This window comes from Symphodus melops (assembly GCF_947650265.1).
Source record: "Symphodus melops genome assembly, chromosome: 5".
NCBI classification, from domain to species: domain Eukaryota; kingdom Metazoa; phylum Chordata; class Actinopteri; order Labriformes; family Labridae; genus Symphodus; species Symphodus melops.
This window is the reverse complement of record NC_136695.1, coordinates 22079666-22098491: the sequence shown is the minus strand read 5'-3', so window position 1 is coordinate 22098491 and position 18826 is coordinate 22079666. Positions and strand designations below refer to the sequence as shown.

The 18826-nt window shown below is 43.5% G+C and overlaps 1 protein-coding gene across 1 annotated transcript; it reads right to left on the bottom strand.

Moving 5' to 3' along the window:
* Nucleotides 1–623: 623 nt before the first annotated feature.
* ncapd2 (non-SMC condensin I complex, subunit D2) lies at nt 624–18826 on the bottom strand. Its single transcript, XM_079343351.1, has 32 exons — nt 18632–18826; nt 18123–18242; nt 17939–18014; nt 17800–17858; nt 17552–17727; nt 16924–17066; nt 16390–16517; nt 16182–16305; nt 15929–16076; nt 14943–15140; nt 14725–14859; nt 14554–14641; nt 13626–13824; nt 13375–13493; nt 12435–12638; nt 12157–12331; nt 11780–11864; nt 11459–11595; nt 9727–9859; nt 9314–9389; nt 8990–9205; nt 8735–8895; nt 7396–7507; nt 7155–7278; nt 6603–6758; nt 3998–4175; nt 3742–3836; nt 3494–3574; nt 2338–2521; nt 2089–2257; nt 1870–1986; nt 624–898 (listed from the first exon to the last, which is right to left on the bottom strand). Exons 2-32 carry the CDS (start codon nt 18238–18240, stop codon nt 816–818), a joined length of 4197 nt encoding a protein of 1398 aa, XP_079199477.1. The 5' UTR covers nt 18241–18242; nt 18632–18826; the 3' UTR covers nt 624–815.

The following is an 18826-nucleotide window of genomic DNA, read 5'->3' as shown; positions in this document are numbered from 1 at the left end:
TTAGCCAGTTGTTGGCAAGTGTCTTTACATAACATATCAATCACAGTTACAGAAATGTACCCCTCTCATCTTTTTCGGAGAGGACAGCGTGTGGGAGAGGGAGTAGGCGAAAAGGAGAGAGATTAGCGATATGGAAGGGGAGGGGGGGTAAACTAGCATGCAGGAGAGGAGGGCTGTGAGAGGGAAAGTAAGCGACGGTGAGTAGGAGGAGGAGGATGGGAGGGAGAGAGCCCTACAAAAGACATTGATTACAAGAGAAGAGAGGCGGCCAACTAGGCAACAGCAAATGTGTCAGACAGAAGAAAGAAAAAAGTAAATAAAGATGCAGAAATAGAAAGTTTCTCGTGTGATAAAGACAGAAAACTGATTGGATAGGTGTTTTAACAAGTGGAGGAAAATGTAGTGGAGAAGCACGGAGGGCAGTAACGCTGTCCCAGCAAGCTGTGACGACCCATTAAACATCGCTGTCCAAACAACGAACGAGCCGACATTCAAAGCTGCCTGTAATGACAGTATAAATTCACTTGACCCAGCAGACACCCGGCCCTTCACACATCTGTGCGTGTCAGGCTTCAGCGCGCAGAGACGGTGAGTGGCTCAAACAGAGACAGACAGCTGTAGAGTTCTTATCAAAACAACAAGCAGGTTTATTAAAATCACCTCGACATTAAATGTCATCAAAACATCAGACTAAAATTACAAATATCTTTAAAAATATACAGAGAAGTTAAAAAGTAAAAAGTTGTTAAAAATGTATGCGTCAGATAAAAAAAAAGGTGAACAGGAAACAAAACTGAAAGAAAGCAGAACACGGATCAGTTTCTGAGGCGAGCTCGTCTGGACGTGCGGGCGATGGGCGTGGTCACTTTAGGGGTCTCGTTTTCCTCCATGACAGCGTCTGAGGGAAAGAAAAAGAGGACAAGACGCTATCAAAAGAAAAGACACGCACTCCAAGATGTGTCAAAGAAGAACCACAAAAGCTTTTCACAGAGTTCATTTGTGCTGCACAGCCTTCTCAAGCGGCTCCTTTGTAAGGTCTGCACATGAGGCAGGCTCTCTGAGCTTGAAGCAGTTAGACATGCTGAAGACTGGAAGTGAGGGAGTCTGAGGGACAGACCAGCTGTCTCATGTTTGGACTTTTTTTTTTTTGGTTTAATGTAAAAAAACAATTGAGAATGATTGTGATTGTTATGGTGTTATCCTCTGAATGAAGGAATCATAACTATCTCAGTATCTCAATATAATATCTTATTTTTCTATTAATTCTTTATAAATGTTTATCAACTGTAGATTTCTTTCCCAGAAAGTTCTCATCAAATTGATCCATCAGCTCGTGGATTAGCAGCACACGGTTCACTCTGATTCAGAGCGACTGGTGCACATCGGTCCTCCAGAGCGCCACACACCCAGAACTGTGTGGTATTGATTAGACAGAGTGGAAATGACTCCTGCTACAATGACAAAGACCTACAGCAGAAACTCATTTCATTGGTCAACAAGAGGAATCAGAAAAAGTGTTTGGCAAGAATCCTGAATCATTGTTTTTAATTGGAATGTATTTTTCCCAGTTTTCAAAGTGGGACTGTGCGACGCTTCGTCCTGTGTTGGAGTTACTGAACATCTCAAACTAACTTTAGTCATGTTTTCTAAGTTTTATAAAGTCGATAAATGGATCAGCTAAAGCTGTTCATTTAAACACTCTGATGCTCTTCTGCTAAATGAATGGTAAAATAATTTGTTCTATCCAATATTAAATAAATGTGTTCCTTAAACACAGATTAAAGATCTTTTACTTACAACAGATCAATTGTCAAAAAGAAAAAGCTACACAAAAAAGGTAGAGGAATCCTTGATGAGGGAAGCACTCACCTTCATCCTCCTCTTCGTCACTGCTGAAGGTGATCACAGGTTTTTTGGACTTGCGAGACCTCTGAGGTGTCACGAAACTGTCATCGCCTCGACTAGAAGCTGAAGGCTTTGCTTGAGCTGACACAAGAACATTTTTAGATTTGAAACAAACATAACTCAATGTTTTAATGGAAAACATTGGAAAAATCAAATGGAAAAACATTTTTTGTGAGTTCTGACCTCTCTTTGGTCTCTGCTGGCCTCTGGCTGGCACAGGTGTACGCATGACCGTCTTCTCAGTGGATCCGCCTTCTTTTGGGTTCTCCGCATCCATCTCTGGACTCTCAACATTCTCCAGGCCACGTGTGTGAACAGCAGTCAGACGTTTTTCAAACTCATCTACCTGAGCCTGCGGGGACAAAGGCGGCTATCAGACTGCAGCCAAATAAAAAGACTCATCTACTTTGAACCAAGGATCGTATGTTGCACCTTAAACTGGGGTTTGGCCCCGCGGCGGAGCTTTGCGGTGATGGAGAGGAGAGGTTGGTAGACTCCAGGCTCAGTTAACTTGTCACTGTAACATTCCCAGCACTCCTGTAGCCTTTTGAAACCACGCTCGCACATGGACAGGAGAGATAGAGACATGGCCAAGTCACACCACTGACGCTCCGTCCTGAGGAGGGAGAGAGAGAGAGATTCACATAAACCTGATTTCAAACTAGAAAATGGAAAGAGTTTCCATGAGCATCAGCTGCCTGTCAAACAGCCCACGATTCACCGAGGTCCATCTGACAACCTTTGTTTTCATAGAATACACAGGTAGCTGTAACCACACAGTGAACTGTATCACGCAGGTGGAGGTACGCTGTGAGTTCTAGGCTCTTGAAGCCGAAGGTTTGTCATGAGAGAAAATATGTAGGCTAAGCTTCAACCTCAAAATGTCTTTTTACTGCTTAAGAACGCTTCAGTAGATTTTGTCACACACCAATTATATAAACATGCATTGCTCCAAATCAGGTTTTAAAAATAAAACATGACACAACGGGACATCCTGCAGCACTATATTAGGAAGAATGTACGTTAGCGATATTTAAGATGCTATAGTGGCATTAAAATGTGCCAGAGGCCACAATTATGGACAACATTTCTATGCAGCTTTTCCCCCTGTTGACTGGACATTTCTGATCCTCCACAACAGACCTCATTACTCACGTATAAAGCTTCCTCCTGGCATTTGGACAAAATCTCATTTTCCTGAAGCCTAGTTTTCTAAATTCACTTTAGCATTGTGTAATGTAAAATGTCCTTCCCTGGAGTACGGATGCAGTATGAGTCAGAGGAAGCCTGGCTCGGTCGCTTGTTCAGGCTACATTCCCCAACTTCATTGGGAGAGTGTTTCCATTATCAAATGAGAGAACAAGATGTCGGAGGAGATGTGACAGGTGAAATGCACCGTGACCTCTTTGATTGTCTTCTTTTTTCTCTTCACACCCACTAATTACCCATGCATCCGCCCCTCCATCTCACATGAATGGAATACTGCCGCTCAGAAAGGAGCGGGAAAACAAAGGGAAAAAAAAAAAAAAAAAAAGGAAAAAAAGCAGGTCAGAGATGTGAAGAGAAATGGAGGTGGAGATGTACTCACTTGGCAGTCCTGAAGCGCTGACAGAGTTTCTCCACCAGAGACTCAGTCTGCCTCTCCTTAGTGATGTAGGAGAAGAGTTGTCTGAGGACACACAAACAAACAACACAGCCTCTAAACAAAGCTCCCAAAATAGCAAAGCTCACAAGTTTCTGGGGAAAGCTTCAACAAGTCACGATATGAACCTGCAGAGTTGTGCTCAGTATGGAAATGTCCTCCACGGACAGATGAAACCAGACAATGAAACTCACTTCATAATGGTGTTGAAGTCCTCCGAGGTCATGCCTCTCTCGGGGTCCGACAGGCGGCTGATGATGTCAGGGAGCAGGTTGTAGATCGCGTTGTCCTGATGGAAACCGACCAAAGAGAGTGAAAACCTTCCAATTAGTCAGTCATTGTGTGTGTGTGTGTGTGTGTGTGTGTGTGTGTGTGTGTGTGTGTGTGTGTGTGTGTGTGGTGTGTGTGTGTGTGTGTGTGGTGTGGTGTGGTGTGTGTGTGAGCACGCACCTTGGAGGCCAGCTCGTTGAAGAAGTTCAGTGCCAGGCTGGTAATGTGAGGCTCAGGGTCAATTAGCAGCACGGCCACCTCGCTGACTTGTCCTTTGACCTTGAGGACGTCTTTAAGCACCAGCTGAGTCAGAACTGTCACAGCTGTCTGTCGCACTGAAGCCACCTCGTCACTGAGCCTGGACGACAACAGAGGGGGAAATGACTGCACTATTCTTTTTCTACCTTTCCTGTGAAGACTAATTAGCATTAAATATCCAGTATAGCTGGAAATGTTATTCACTTTGCAGTCGTACACGGATATAATACTCTTCAGTGGTTGGACGGTTTGGTTACATTTCATTTATCAACTGTTTAAATGGTAAAGACTCGAATGTAGCTTACGTTGCCGTACAGTCACATGTAATGTTAAAACCACACAAGATAATATACATTTATTTTAAATGTATTTTTTTTATTCCATCATATAGCCCGATGGTGGCAAGACGGTATGATATCATGAAGAAATGGATAACGCCCACGCTTACGATAAATGTTTACGGTTCCTGTGCAGATGGATATTTCATGTCATGAAGTGAGGAGGTAAAACATTTCTGCCACCTCCACATTCATCATTTCTCCGTCCTTGTCAATGAAGCTTTCTGCAAAGACTGGTTTCACCGAGATGGGCTTAGTAACCAAAACAACAGCCACCGCCTGGGCTTTAGCACAAAGGCATTGGACAGGCTGTGGCAGGGCGATCTGATAGCATAAGAAGACCCATTTAGTCTTACCCACTCCTACAAGCCCAGAACAAAAGAAACTCATTAACCATTCCTCATTTTTACCAGAGAGCACGACTCTTTGGCAAAGGATCAGACACTTGTACATGGCACCTCCACATGCCAATACAGGGGCTTACAACAGCAATGAACGGGGTAATTAATTCTTAGCACGCTTATCAGGAGGCTCCAGGGCAGCAGCCTGAAGAACAGTGGAGGTGTTGGTGTGTGGGAGACAATTAGGGAACACTATGAAAGACTTATCAGGTAGAAAACAGTAGAAGAGAACTGCGGCATTGGAAAAAGAAAAAGAAAAAAAAGAACAGTGTTTCACACGTCAGAAACCCCTCATTGTGCACTTTATCAGCCATTATAATTAAAACCACACTTCATCAAAAACAGAAACTTCTGCCTCTTAGTTGGCTGCTGAGGAGAGGCGCAACTAAGTGCATGAGAAACAGAAACCATTAAGTGTTTTTAATGAAACCTAGAGGCGTCAGCCCTGTGACTCCACTTGATAATTATCCCCTCCTGCTCATTCAGCCGTCCCGTGTAATTACAGCACAAGAGTCATTGGTCCTAGTCACAATCTGTAACACACTAATAATTAAGTTGTTCGTTGTCTAACAGCTCCTTTGTCTAACCCGGGTCAAGTCGCCGCCCCAGTGCAGGACTGGGGGAGTGGTGGGTTTCCTGTATGGCCATAAAGCACTTGCTGGTTTCCATGGCAAACGCAGCGGTCAGAACTCAAGTCAGATATCAGATCAGAACAGATAATCTCTAAAGTTTGTTAATCTATGAAGTCTCAAGGAAAGAGTCAACTTTTCCCATCTTGTAGCTCAGTGGAGCTTAGTGACAGCCGTTACACCTCAGTGACGGCAGTAACACACCGAGACGTGTTGCTGCTGGTGGGAGACGGCTTAAGTGTACGAGCAGAGGGGAGAGATGTTGCCTTTGATGAAATGTCATTCACATTACACCCACTTGGCTGAGCCACCAGGCGTAGGCTGTGCTTTATGATATTGGTTGAAAAAAAAAAATGAAAAAAATTGACGTACATGATAATGCGTATGTGATGGGAAAGAGAGTTAATGTGCGTGAAGTCTGACTCACAGGATGTAGGGACTGTGTACGAGCCTGTCGATGGTTCAATTCTCCTCCCCAAACTTTATCTGCACGTCACTGTTTTAAAACACTCACTGCGTGAAAGCCTCCAGCAACCACTAACAAACAGCAGAGTGCGGTGTGAGGGGGTTCAGGTTGTGCAATCAGGTCGGATGAGGCAGACGAGGTCAATGCAGTAAACTGTTATAAAAGAAACCTTTAAAATAAATCCTGCATTAAAAAAATAAATAAAAAAAATTCAACAACTGGGTGCTGAATCTTGAATAGTCAACTATAAGATAAGGATGAGCACAGCGCTCCAACAGACGCATCGAACAAGCCAAGTGATGGTGTGACACGAGCGGAAGAAGGGAGTCTATTCTTGTGGCAATACAAGGCCAGTCTGGAGTGTTTAGCCAGATGTCTCATAAACATCAACAAATATCTTAAACACACAAGGAAGCGATCCTCCAGCTAAACTGGCAAGGACAGCTGCTGCATCATGAGCTTAGCACCACCTCAGATAATTCTGCCCAGATATGAGAAGTAGAACAAGGAGTGTGTTCCCGTTGTGCAAATTCATCCCAGACACGGCTCCATGTAGAACTAATAAGTGCTACATTCATTAGCACGTCAATAAGAGGAGGAGGATCCACTACTAGAATGACTAAAATGTTCTTTTTTTTTTTTTTTTTAATAGTGCTGCTAATTAATGATTCACTGCATACATCATGACATTACCTGGCATAAAGATTCTGAGTCCAAGGCTCCAAGATGTTTGGAAAACGGACGGTGAGGTCTCCCAGGGCGATGATGGCATTGGCCCTGACCACAGGAAGAGCAGAGCGCTCGAGCACGGTGAACATGAGACGGATGTTTTCTTCACAGGCTGATGGGCTGAGAAAATTAAAACATGTTTTTTTTTTTTATTTCTCCGTCTCACACAGAAAAATACTAAAGAGGAGCAGGAGAAGCAGAATATTGGTTGGTTGGAGGAAGCCTTTCAGGTCGAGTACAAATCCTGCTCACTGTACATTGTCACTTTTTTTTGCCCAACAACTAAAACTATTGCAGTGAAAAGGACAGTTAGACCACCATGATGTCTTTGAGTTGTGCGGATGTGTGCACACAGAGGCGTTCTCTTATTTTACTTCCACTCACATACATGAATGAAATGGACACAAAACTGAAGCAACTGCAAAACTCCATTACAGTGCTTTATAACTAGCTCTCAAATGGGTCCGTTTATACTGTAGGTATGATGGAAGAATATTAGATACGACGTGTGTTTACCTTATCATCATGAACTGAGAGAGAGCCAGACAGGCCGCTGTGGTGAGCTGTGGGTGGGAATAGCGGCCTGGGGAGCTGCAGACTCTCACCAGCAGGGGAAGGAATGCACTCAGCTGGTTCTCCTCTAAAACAGACAAGAGGCAAGAGGGAGGGGAGAGGGTGTCAAATGTGAAAACATGTTGATATCAAAAATCTTTAAAAAGGCAGCATATTGTTAGGCCAGAGAAGGAGATATTCTTACCAGCGAGTAATTCAGTCTCGCAGATCTTTCTGATGAGTTCAGCCTCCGTGTCTTCAGCAGAGGCACCCATCAACCCCAGCTCCTCCTCCATAGCACTCTCATTGGCTGCTTGCTGCAAGGAAAAACGTATAAAAATATATATTCAGTGAATAGAGTCGAGGAGATCTGAGAGAGTGAGAGTAGGTGAGAACCTGAAAGAAAGGAGCAACAGGTTGGATTCAAGCCGCGGCTGCCCACTTTGAGGACAACAGCATGTGGACACAGTGTAGGTGAACTAACCACTGAGCTAGTTCTATACAAAGGAGATGGGCCTTTATCTCTCATTAAGGAGGTCATATGTTTGCATGTAGAAGAACTGACACAAGCAGCACAAGTTGTCGAGGTCGAGTCCAAGGATGGTGACAATAAAAGGTTTGTTTTTGTTTGTCTGCTGTCCACGTTTACACTGAAGCCAATATACTGTCCTGCTTTTAACAGCACCATACCAATCAATGTCCTGCAGGGTCTAAGATAAAATAATCCTTTATTCAACTCGCAAGGGGAGAAGTTTACAGTGTTACAGCAGCAAAGCAGGATAGCAGAAGAAAAACAGTGCAAAAAATTAAAAGATAAAAATATAAGTGTAGAACAAATATGCATGAAAACAATTAAAGAGCTAGTAAAATGTGCATCAACAAAGGAAAAGTCACTCTGTAGCTTTATGAGACTTAAAGGGATGTTAAATGAGACTTCCATGATCACCTTTTTAATATAAAGTACTGACAATGTACCTAAAACGGCTACAATAGTGGCATGTTATTGGATGGTCAGTCTTTCCACATCACTAGTGTACCATTTTTTATGTTCATTACCTAAAACCTCTTTACCACATGACATCCCATATTTGTTCCACTCGCTCTCAGGCAACAAACAGTAGATGAAAAACTTCTCGTGCTAATTGAGGAGTTGATTATCATTCAGTTCCCTGATGGGCTGAACAGATTCAGAGACATCACTCATCTGGCTGTGTCACTGATACGGAACTCATCAAGCCCTCCTGCTGGGACTCACCTACAGCGCGCCTTCCTCTTTGTTTTTCATCATGAATGTAGGAAAAGATTTAAAAATAGACAACTCAAAATAAGTGCCGACAGGAGAGTTTCAGTGTAAAATAAAATAGAACAATTAAGCATGACGTTGCAAAGATTGATTAGTTGATCGTTTTGATTATATAATCCTGACATTAGAGCACGTGGGACCTTTAAATGCCTAGAATGGTTCAGAGAACACACAGGGGAGGACAATGATTTGAAGTCTTCTGTAAAAAGGGGTCTCTTCACCTGTGCAGCATGTATCTTACCTTTGCTTTGCTGGACGGGCCTTTTTCCTTCTCCTCCCTCTCCTCTGTCTCCCCTCTCCTCCTCCGCAGCTCTGCGCTCACACTGCGCTCAAGGTGTGACACCTGCCAGAACGCCACGCAGCCACACAGAGCCAACAGCTGGGCCAGACACACGCAGTTCACTGCGGGAGAATGGCACACGTGACAGAGTAACGTTATAAAGCACTGCAGACGGCTTCACTGTGTCCCTGTAGACAGATGCAGCTTGGTGCTCACCTTGTTCACCTTGCTCGGCGGACTCTTGAGATCCATCTTGCATTTGGCTGGCGTCCTTGTTGACTTCTCCACCTTCTGCGATCTGATCCATCAAGAGGCGCGCGCTGCGCTGGAGCAGCCGGGAGCACAGCTGGTCAGGTGACTCAGCCAGGAAGTAGATGAGACGGACGGCCTGCTCCATGAAGCTCTGCCAGTATGGGTCTTCCATCACCACACCTGAAGTAAGCACCGACAGACTCAGTCAGACCAAACAACCGAGCACTGTGAAGCTGAGGACAAAGAAACAAGACACCTGTACACGACAGAAACGGGTCTCTTACTCACCTTCAGCGAGGGCCTGAGTGAGGCAAGTGAAGAGCTGATGGTCCTGTGGTAGTCTGAATGGAGCGCCTTTGGATTGCTAGTGGACACAGTGCATGTGGTTAACTTTGTGCTGAAGCCCTCTGCCACTTTGACTTCAAAGTCATCCTCTGGCCATTAGTCAGAGGCAGATTACCTGCTGCACATACTGGTAGATATTTAGACTATTGTAGATTTCACTGGATCTCAAAATGTGATTTAAAGAAATGTCCATCATGGGTTTGCATTTTTCTGATAGAGGACAGTTATCACAAGGTCACACAAAGTGAAGATGACCAGGAGTTAATGGTGGATGTGCATTCAACAGGCTGAAGTCCATGTTTCCCTCTGGTATGAAATAAATACTTAGAAAGTGAATGCACACAGTCACTTCTTACCCTGACATGGTCGGTGATGCTGCAGATGGTGAAAACTGCGTCTCTGGCTAGAAGGAAGTCTTCAGTCACTTTTTCACCCAGAGCCACTGAGCAGAGGGTGTCCAGATTACTGAGGACCACCTCCCTCTCTGCCCTGTTCACGTTCACAAACACAGGAGGGTTGGATGTAAAGATTTTATATTCCTAAATGTCCAAGTCATCATGCAAAGTGAAGCATTAACATTTCTGCCCAGCGTCACCCAGGCCTCTGCGTGCTGGCCTTGCCATTGCTAAGCTGCTGCCCAGATAATGCATGTAGGAGGAGGAGGTTAGGAGAAGCACAGAGGAATTAATAGGTTATGAATGCTGCTGACTGGATGAAGAGAGGCTGTGGTGTGGGTGGACTGCAGATAGTCTCTCTTCACTCTCTCTCTCCCCTGCACTTGCTCTTCCCCACAGCAGCAGCAGTCTTTGAGGTAGATTGAGGGTTAAAAAAAAAAAAAAAAAAAAGATATATATATATATATATGCACACACACAGTGAAAGGCACTGGCAAGGAGCCTAGTTTTATGGTCGTGACTTAGATTACAATGAAGAGCAGTCGAGGACGAGCTTGTTTCGTGACTAATGAGAAGGTCTGCTGAATATCAAGTAGCTGAGGCAGAACCAACGCGTAAGAGGAAGTGCCTCCATGCTGTGAGGAATAGAGCAGATTTTACATAATGTTTTTTTTTTTTTTTTTAAAGAGTTTGTTTCATGTACTGGCAGAGAAACAAGTTGATGGGTATATTACATTTAATTGACCATGATTCTTTCCACGAGAGTGAAGCAGGAGCTGGACTAAACTCATTAAATCCTGTTTGCAAAGTCGTTCTTATCAGGATCTGTGAAACTCAGGTTTAAACTTGTCTTCTAAATATTACAACATTAACTTTTCTAATCATCAAGTATTTACGTATACCACTGACAATCAGCATTGGACCTCAAACAATGATTGACACCAACTCTATTTAAGACAGATAAGAAGCTTCAAGTGACTTAAAAAGGTCCAACTGCTTTAAAACCTATTAATACCCGTTTAATTCTAAGTGTTGTTTTCTTTATGCTTCTCCCTATTCAACAAAATACTGAACCCAAACCCAAAGTAGATTGAAATTTACCGTATGATACCTTTTTTTTTGTTTTAGTTTCTTATTCACTTTTTTTACCCCGATTCTTATTTTCGTTGAGTTTTAAAATAGACTGACGTGTTTTATTGATCCTAAGCTGGGGAATCGTGGAGTTATAGCAGCAGGACATCAAACACACAAAGTTAGTAACAAAACAATGGAAAACAAAAGCACTAAAAATGTGATAAATATAAAAGCTAATAATATAAACGGTATATCAAAACTTAACTTAAACATTCCAACTAGTCAGAAATTAACCGCGACATTTGTAAGTCATGTTCAACTGAATGTAAACATACTTTGATGGAGTAGATGGAACATGTGCTAAAAACAGTGATGACAGTTGTAAGTGAGCTCTATTGATATAGAGATCAATGATGCAAATGTTCTTCATTTCGAACCTTCAGGTGAGATTCTCCGTCAACAGGATGCTCTTAATGATTGACAGATGTCTGTGGTTTGCTGCACACAGAACAACATGTCCAACGCAAGAAGAGAGAAAAACTCGAGTCTTTTGAACCTTTCCTCATTAAGGTATAGGAAGCTGATTTCTCCTGAACATGCTCAAAGTTCTGTGTCTTACCGTGTAGCCATGCCCAGCAGCAACACCGCCGCTCGCCTGTGGAGGTTATCAGTGTCTCGTTTGCCAGTAAACCTCTCCCACAAGACCTGCACCACAGTGGACTGGAGATTACTTGTACTGCCAAAGAACTCCTGAACCTGAGGGAACCAAAAGAAACATGTTTGATGAAGAGTTCCCACATGTTGGATTACGACGTTATTGACTCAAAAGAATACAGTCGACAACAAGGAAACAAAAGCGTTCATGATACATTTACGCCTGGTGCGAACACGTCCTCCATACACAGGAATGAGCCAAATTTGAGTAATTACAGCTACTCACTATTTCCTCAAGACACTGGATCGTACCCAGAGATGCATCCACCATCAGTTCAGACAGGCTGTCCACGAGAGTCTGGGCTTTCATCCTAATTAAAGAAACGTGACGGACACTTTGAGTCGACAACACGACAGTACTGTGATTTTAAACTGAACTCACAATCAAAGAAACTAAATAACTGTTAGTTTCTTAAACATACATTTAAAACTCAATACACAGAAGGGATAAATAAGCACAAACCAACACTTGCATCAGGTACACTTTTAGAAAAGAATGAGATGGTCTTTACTAAAGAGTGAGGCCAAAGTTCACTTTAAGTCTCAGGACTGAAACATCTTGATTTGTGGACTGTTGTTGTTCTGTGTGTGTGAATCACAGACCTGACGGTGTCTCCATGCGGGTTCAGATACAGGCGTCTGTACGCATTAACCACAGCGTCTTTAATTGCAGCGTCAGTTGACCAGACCAGAGGCAGCATTTTCCTCACACCGCTCACAGAGTTGGCAACGCTGAACTCGCACACAGTGACACAAAACTGCACCGCCTCCTGGACCACTAAGACAAGAGCAGTCAGTCATCAAACATGAAAAGATGTGTGGGTCCTTCCCGTATTACATGGTCGTATTTACGTAGAACAGATCTGAGTGTTGCCCTCTACCTGAAGTGGTTTTCCAGTAGAGCATGGAGTTAATGACAGAGATTGCTCTCTCCACTTGTAAGGCGAAGGTTTCTGTGTCCCTTAGATACTGAACCAACATCTCCTGCTTCTTCAGCTCCCCGTCCTCCTCCCCCTCCTTCTCTCCCTCTTTCTGAGGGGTTGGCGGCAGGTTCTGGCTGAGCTCGGAGGTGTCATCGTCAGAGCCTGAGGAACACATCAAAGCCCGTACGATGGAAAATTAAAATGGGATTACAAAGCAATGTAGACGAATAATTATCAGGGACAAAATGTCCATTGCTGCTTAATTACTTAACACTGCCTAGACAGTAATTACATTCAAGCTAATCTTTTTGAAAGCTCACACATCCCACTTTCATTTTCTTTTTTTAATTATATTCAACTCTTTAATACAATTTTTAGCTCCATATTACAATTTGTTCATGATCAAACTTAGCATAGCAACAGACTTTTTCCAAACAGTCTCTACCTAAACTGCTTGATACCAAGTTAGTCATATTTTAGGAGGGCATGCCATGACCGTCAACAAATGATGTGAAACAACTTCACGATTTCTTTTATGTAATGATATCAAATATGTGGAGCATTTTAACATGTGTATCTGCAATCATTTGGAAGCTGCCGCACAGTGTTGGCGGGGATGTGTCACACTCCAGTGTTATGAAATGTGTTGAGTGTTTCACGCTCTACAATATAACCTCTTCTCACACTCTTGTAAAGGCAACTATTAGAGACAAGTCCAGTTTAATGAACTGGGACGGAGACAGATAATATGAAATGCATACACTCTAATCAAGCGGAAATATTATAAAACAGACTCAAGAGTGTCCAATTTAAATTCCATTAGGACTTATATATCTGAGCACTTGTGGCGAGTACATCTGGGTCGTCGAGCTTCAGCTGAAGTGATCGCCGGCTTTACCTTTAAAAATCAGAGCCAGCGTGTGCATTAAAGTCTCCGGGTTGAGAGTAGACAGAGAGGCGAACATCTCAGACTCAGGGAAGCAGCTGTGCGCTCTTACACAAAGACGCACGGCGTTCCTGTGGAGGAAAACAAATCATGAATATCAACTTGTTGGCTAATTGACAGTGCAGGCGGGTAAAAACCCGAGGTGAGGTGAGTGACGCTCGAGTCAGCTTGCGGCCGGACCAAACGCTGTTTTTCATCATCACCTGTACTTGTTGACGCGGAGGTACTGAGCTATCTTCACTGCAGTGGCTCTGTCATCCTCTTCCTCCTTATCCTCCTCTACATCTCCGTTGTCCTCCTCCTTCTCCTCGTCTTCACTTGTGGGCTCGAGCTCTGTTCTGACAGTGACAAGCAGCTCGGGCTCCATGGCGGCCCACAGCTCAGATGCTTTAATGACGGCCACTGCCAGAAGGGAGAGGGGAAAAGATCAAAATATTATGTTGAGTAAAAAAAAAAAGTGAGCCAGGAAGAAAATGAATAAATTATTCAGGATACTGATAGTTGTAAAATAAATATGCGTGGGATTGCAACAACAATATGCTGCATCAACATGTTGACGCATGGTTGTTACGTCTGGGTCTCCTCCAACAGGTAAAATGTGCTTTAAATAGATTGTTTTTATTGTGATTCAGACTTCTGCACTGTGTTGATTGTTAAGCGCTCAACATTTTCATTATATTTAGATGCGGCCTCAATTTAGAAATCACAAAATCTACTAACCCTGGCTTCCTCTAAGAAATATCAAGCAACTTCTGATGTGATTTTAAATGAAATCCAAATCCTCTCTGCCCTCAGATTACCAAAGAAGGAACTCATCGCTTACTGAAAGCAAAAGAGAGCTGGGTGAACTTCTTGCCTCTTACACACACGCACACACATACACACGACAAACACACTGTCAGCTTAACCCCAGCATCACTCCACTCTGACTCCAGAGGAATAATTCGGGTAGGGCCAAGTTACTGTAGGCAGGCCCTTACAGCAGAGCAGGAACGCTCCCCTGCTCTGCCAAGATTACCTGCCAGTCAAGACAAGAAGAACCCAACTCTCATCCAGTGAGCTCGTATTCGCCTTGGTCTCATCACTGGGCACAATGTGACTGAACACCAACGGATTGATTGTTTCCTTCACCTGGTGCTTTTCCTTTCACTTTCTCATTCATCTCTCTGAGTTTAGCCGTCTCTTTCTCCAGTGGGTTCTTCAGATCTGCGCTGCTCAACTGATAGGAACAAAAACATATTCTGGTTCATTATGAGGGTCAAGTTCTTTCATTTCATTACCACTACTTTTGCTTCAACTCACCTTGCAGCTATAAGGGTTGTGTGCGATAAACGCTGCTAACAGTTGGATGGCGCTCTTGACTGCATTTATTGATTTGTCCATCAATCGTCCCACGGCGAGCTCCATCACCTCACTGTATCTACAAAGAGGCAGTGCCTAAACACATCACGAGTCGTATTACAAACGGGTACATGTACATCCTAAGCCTACAGATACTGTTTGGTGTGTTGGTAACATACCTTGCTGTTGACGATGCGTGTGAAGACCTGTAACACCCGCGCCCTGACGTGAGAGTGCGTGTCGTGGAGATGCTCCTGCATCGTGTCAAAGAAGCGGTCACGGTCAGCTTTGCCAGATTCATCCAGCCCGTCGCCACACAGCACCCGCACAAGGATCTCTCCCAGCACCTCGCACACAGCAACACGCATCGTGTGGCTCTAGAGGAAAGAAAGTGGTGGGAATTAATGGATGTCTCTATATCAACCGACAACAACAAACTCTTTGAAGACATCTTAGCTGAGGATTTATATATTGTTGTTTTTATTGGAAATTTTAAAAAGTCTGATGTGAAGTAGAACAGAGGCGCTATATTTAAGAGTAAACATCGCTTGAAGTCCAGTTAAGTTTTTGGACAGTGCCCTCAGATTACCAAAGAAGGAACTCATCGCTTACTGAAAGCAAAGAGAGCTGGGTGAACTTCTTGCCTCTTACACACACACACACACACACAACAAACACACTGTCAGCTTAACCTCAGCATCACTCCACTCTGACTCCAGAGGAATAATTCGGGTTGGGCCAAGTTACTGTAGGCAGGCCCTTACAGCAGAGCAGGAACGCTCCCCTGCTCTGCCAAGATTACCTGCCAGTCAAGACAAGAAGAACCCAACTCTCATCCAGTGAGCTCGTATTCGCCTTGGTCTCATCACTGGGCACAATGTGACTGAGCACGAAGAAAGAAGGCAGTTAAGCTGAGCGTATGATAGGGATGTTTGTTTGAAGAATCAACAGGTTCGGGCTTATATTCTTACAGTGTTCTGTATCTGTGAATTACAGGTTCACAAGTTTAATTTTGAATTTATATTTCAGTACTGGTGTGTTTTCTCTGCCCTCTGTTTATGCTTCATGCAAACTGGCTGCAAAATGTTTGATCTGCTGTTAAGTCAGAGCCTTGGATCAACAAGTGGTACTGTAAGCAGGAAGAAGGTGTTCACATGGGCAGTACCTCTCCTTCCAGGTGTGTGATGAGCACACTGATGTTGGGCATCATGAGCTCAGGCACCAGAGTGCCAAGCTCAGAGAGGAAGGATGCAAAAGCTTTCACCCCTGATCCCTCTCGAGCAAGCTCCTCACTTGACTTCTGACCAATCTCCCTGAAGAGACAAGACAAAATGTTTTCTGTTTTTTTGACCCTGGAAACAGAATTAAAGAGAAACACTGATTGGAAACTTAAGAAGCACAAAAGAACATGTACTGACCTTATTACTTCACCTATGATAGCCCTGACGCCATATTCGGTGCTCCACACCGACACTGCCTGAGCAAACACGGGTGGCAACTGTTCAAAGTGTTGCAACAACTGGATCACCTTTACACTTGCTCCTGTAAGAGTGACGTCAAGATAATTAGGCATAACTACATTAGGACTCCCTCTCCCAACAATCAGAGTGTGACTGAGAAACTAACCCAAGAGATGATTGTACTTCTTGATGAGCACTCCCAGAAGGTGGATTATTCCCTCTCTGGTGGATTTACTCTTGACATGGCTGATGGTCGGGTTCTCAATTAGTTTGTAGCAACAGCAGGTCACACAGCTGAGAGAAAAAAGTAACCAGGACACAGAATACATGTCCAGTGTTGTGGTAAATCCTGCACACCACTATAGAGAGATTTTGGCAGAGTTTAAGATTACCTCCCAGTACTAAATAACTAAAAACTACTATCAACATTTACTGCATTTCTTAGTGATTGGCATTAAATAAAAGGGTTGTGAGGAATTAATGGAAACCACTTCCAAGATCTTTCAACCTAATTAGATTTAATGAGATGTCATCAAGGCCGAGGAAAGGATTGTTTTCACATAAACTCAAATTAAGGCGACAATGCCATCAATGCTGGGCAGAGATCCGGAGAAGAGTAGAGGAAATGACACCAGCTAAGTACATTGAGACTGCTCATCCTGACACTTTTGCCCAGATCTTCTTGTTCTGTGTAGAGTACCTGATGAACTCTTCCTCTACCAGGGAGAGGTTCCAGAGGGAACGGATATCCAGCTGAAGGAGCTGAACAAGGGCCTGCAGCACCGTCTCTCTCTCAGAGTCCCATTGCAGAAATCCTTCCCCACCTTTGCCTTTTTTACCACCCTGTGCAAGAGAACAACACTTTAAAGTTGGGCTTCAGAAGAAGAGGACTCAGACTCAAACAATCTTTGACAACCAAATAACAGTGTGAATTGACTAAAATATACATGCCCTCAGATTACCAAAAAGTAGTTCATTTCTGTCCGACCAAGTACATATAGAACCTTACATGCTGACACGTACACATTCATACAACAGACAAAAAAAAGAAACAAACATCCACACATTGTTTGACACCTCCGAACTGGCCAGTCCCATTTCTCTTGAGGAGGCAGATGTTGTGGAAGGCAACAAGTTAACTGTGGATGGGCCCTTACAGCAGTGCAATAAAACTCCATCACACTACCAAGACTACCCATCAATCAGCAGGTAAGAGTCCACAATCTCTTGGTTTGAGTAGATCATCAAACGTGCCATAATCTCATCAGTGGGCATTTAAAAAATGGTTAAACACATAACGGTTGTTGCTTTAGTTTTTTAAAAGTTACCTTCCCAGGTGCTGTGATTATACTCTGTCTGTAGGATTCACTCTCAAGGCTCTCTGTTAGCTTGCAGAGCAGGTAGACACTCATTTTAACCGCATTAAGGTTCTCTTTGCGCTCTGCAGCAGACACTGAGGTGGAGACGAAAAGCGAGGGGAGAGTAGCAGCAAGGCCACTAACCACTGAAAGGAGAACAAAAAAGTGTTTTAATCTCAGCATTTATGGGGGCTATAATTTTACACAAAATGTGTTACCTTGTACCAGTAGTTCTAAAGCATCTTCTTTTACAGCCAGCTCCAATGACTTGCAGTGTCTGGAAAAAAAGTATTGAATTACTTTTTTAATAGCACAACAAAATACAAGCCATGCCCCAACCACATGATCAATACTTACTGAAGCACGCTGTAGCCTGTATCAAAGTGCTCCAATATACACAACGGGCCTTGGCTTCTTAATGCTGCCTTGAATTCTGGTTAAAAGAGAGAGAAGATCCTAATTATGTCAGAAACAGAAAAACCCCAGTGTAAAATGTGTGACAAAGATAAAGCCTCGGAACTTCCAAAAAAGGACTACTTACTACTGATGCAGGGTGGAAGCTGTTTTGGGGACAGCACATCCTGAACGACGTACTGGTTGATCCCCCCGGTCTTCACCAAGTCACCCACGCACACAGGTACAAAAAAGTCCCACGACATGCCTGAGTCAAGAGGAGAACAGAACAAAGAAAATGTTTGCCTGCAGGATCGGTCAATGTGCCTTATTTCTTGAGCCATCAAGATTTAACAGAAACAGCTTTAAAGTACTATTATACTGTTGCCACAAATCAATATAACGTCTAAATCATTAACTCTTCTTCTAGAAGACTAAAAACCATAGTATTACGCAATACATTAGAAGTGGCAAATGTTTTATAAGTCTCTCTAACAACGACTGAAGCTTTGTTATTGTGAACTGACTCCTCGCTAGCTGAATTAGCATGCTAACTAGCTTCCCTCGCGCAACTTCATGGTTGAAACGTTTATTAACAGGATAAAAACCGCAGAACAAAAACACTTAAATATGACAGATTTTAAATCTCATGCTCACCTGTAGCGCCTGCTGTTCCGTAAGCCACAATGTTCTCTTCCTAGAACTTTAAGTAAAGTCCTCTCTACCTACCGTCTGAAGCCAAAGATTTTCAAATTTGTTTCGACATCGCGCCAAAGCATCGAAACTCTGACGTCACAAACTTGGGACCGCCCTCTCCAGGAAGTTTAACACAACACTGCCACCCGCTGGGTG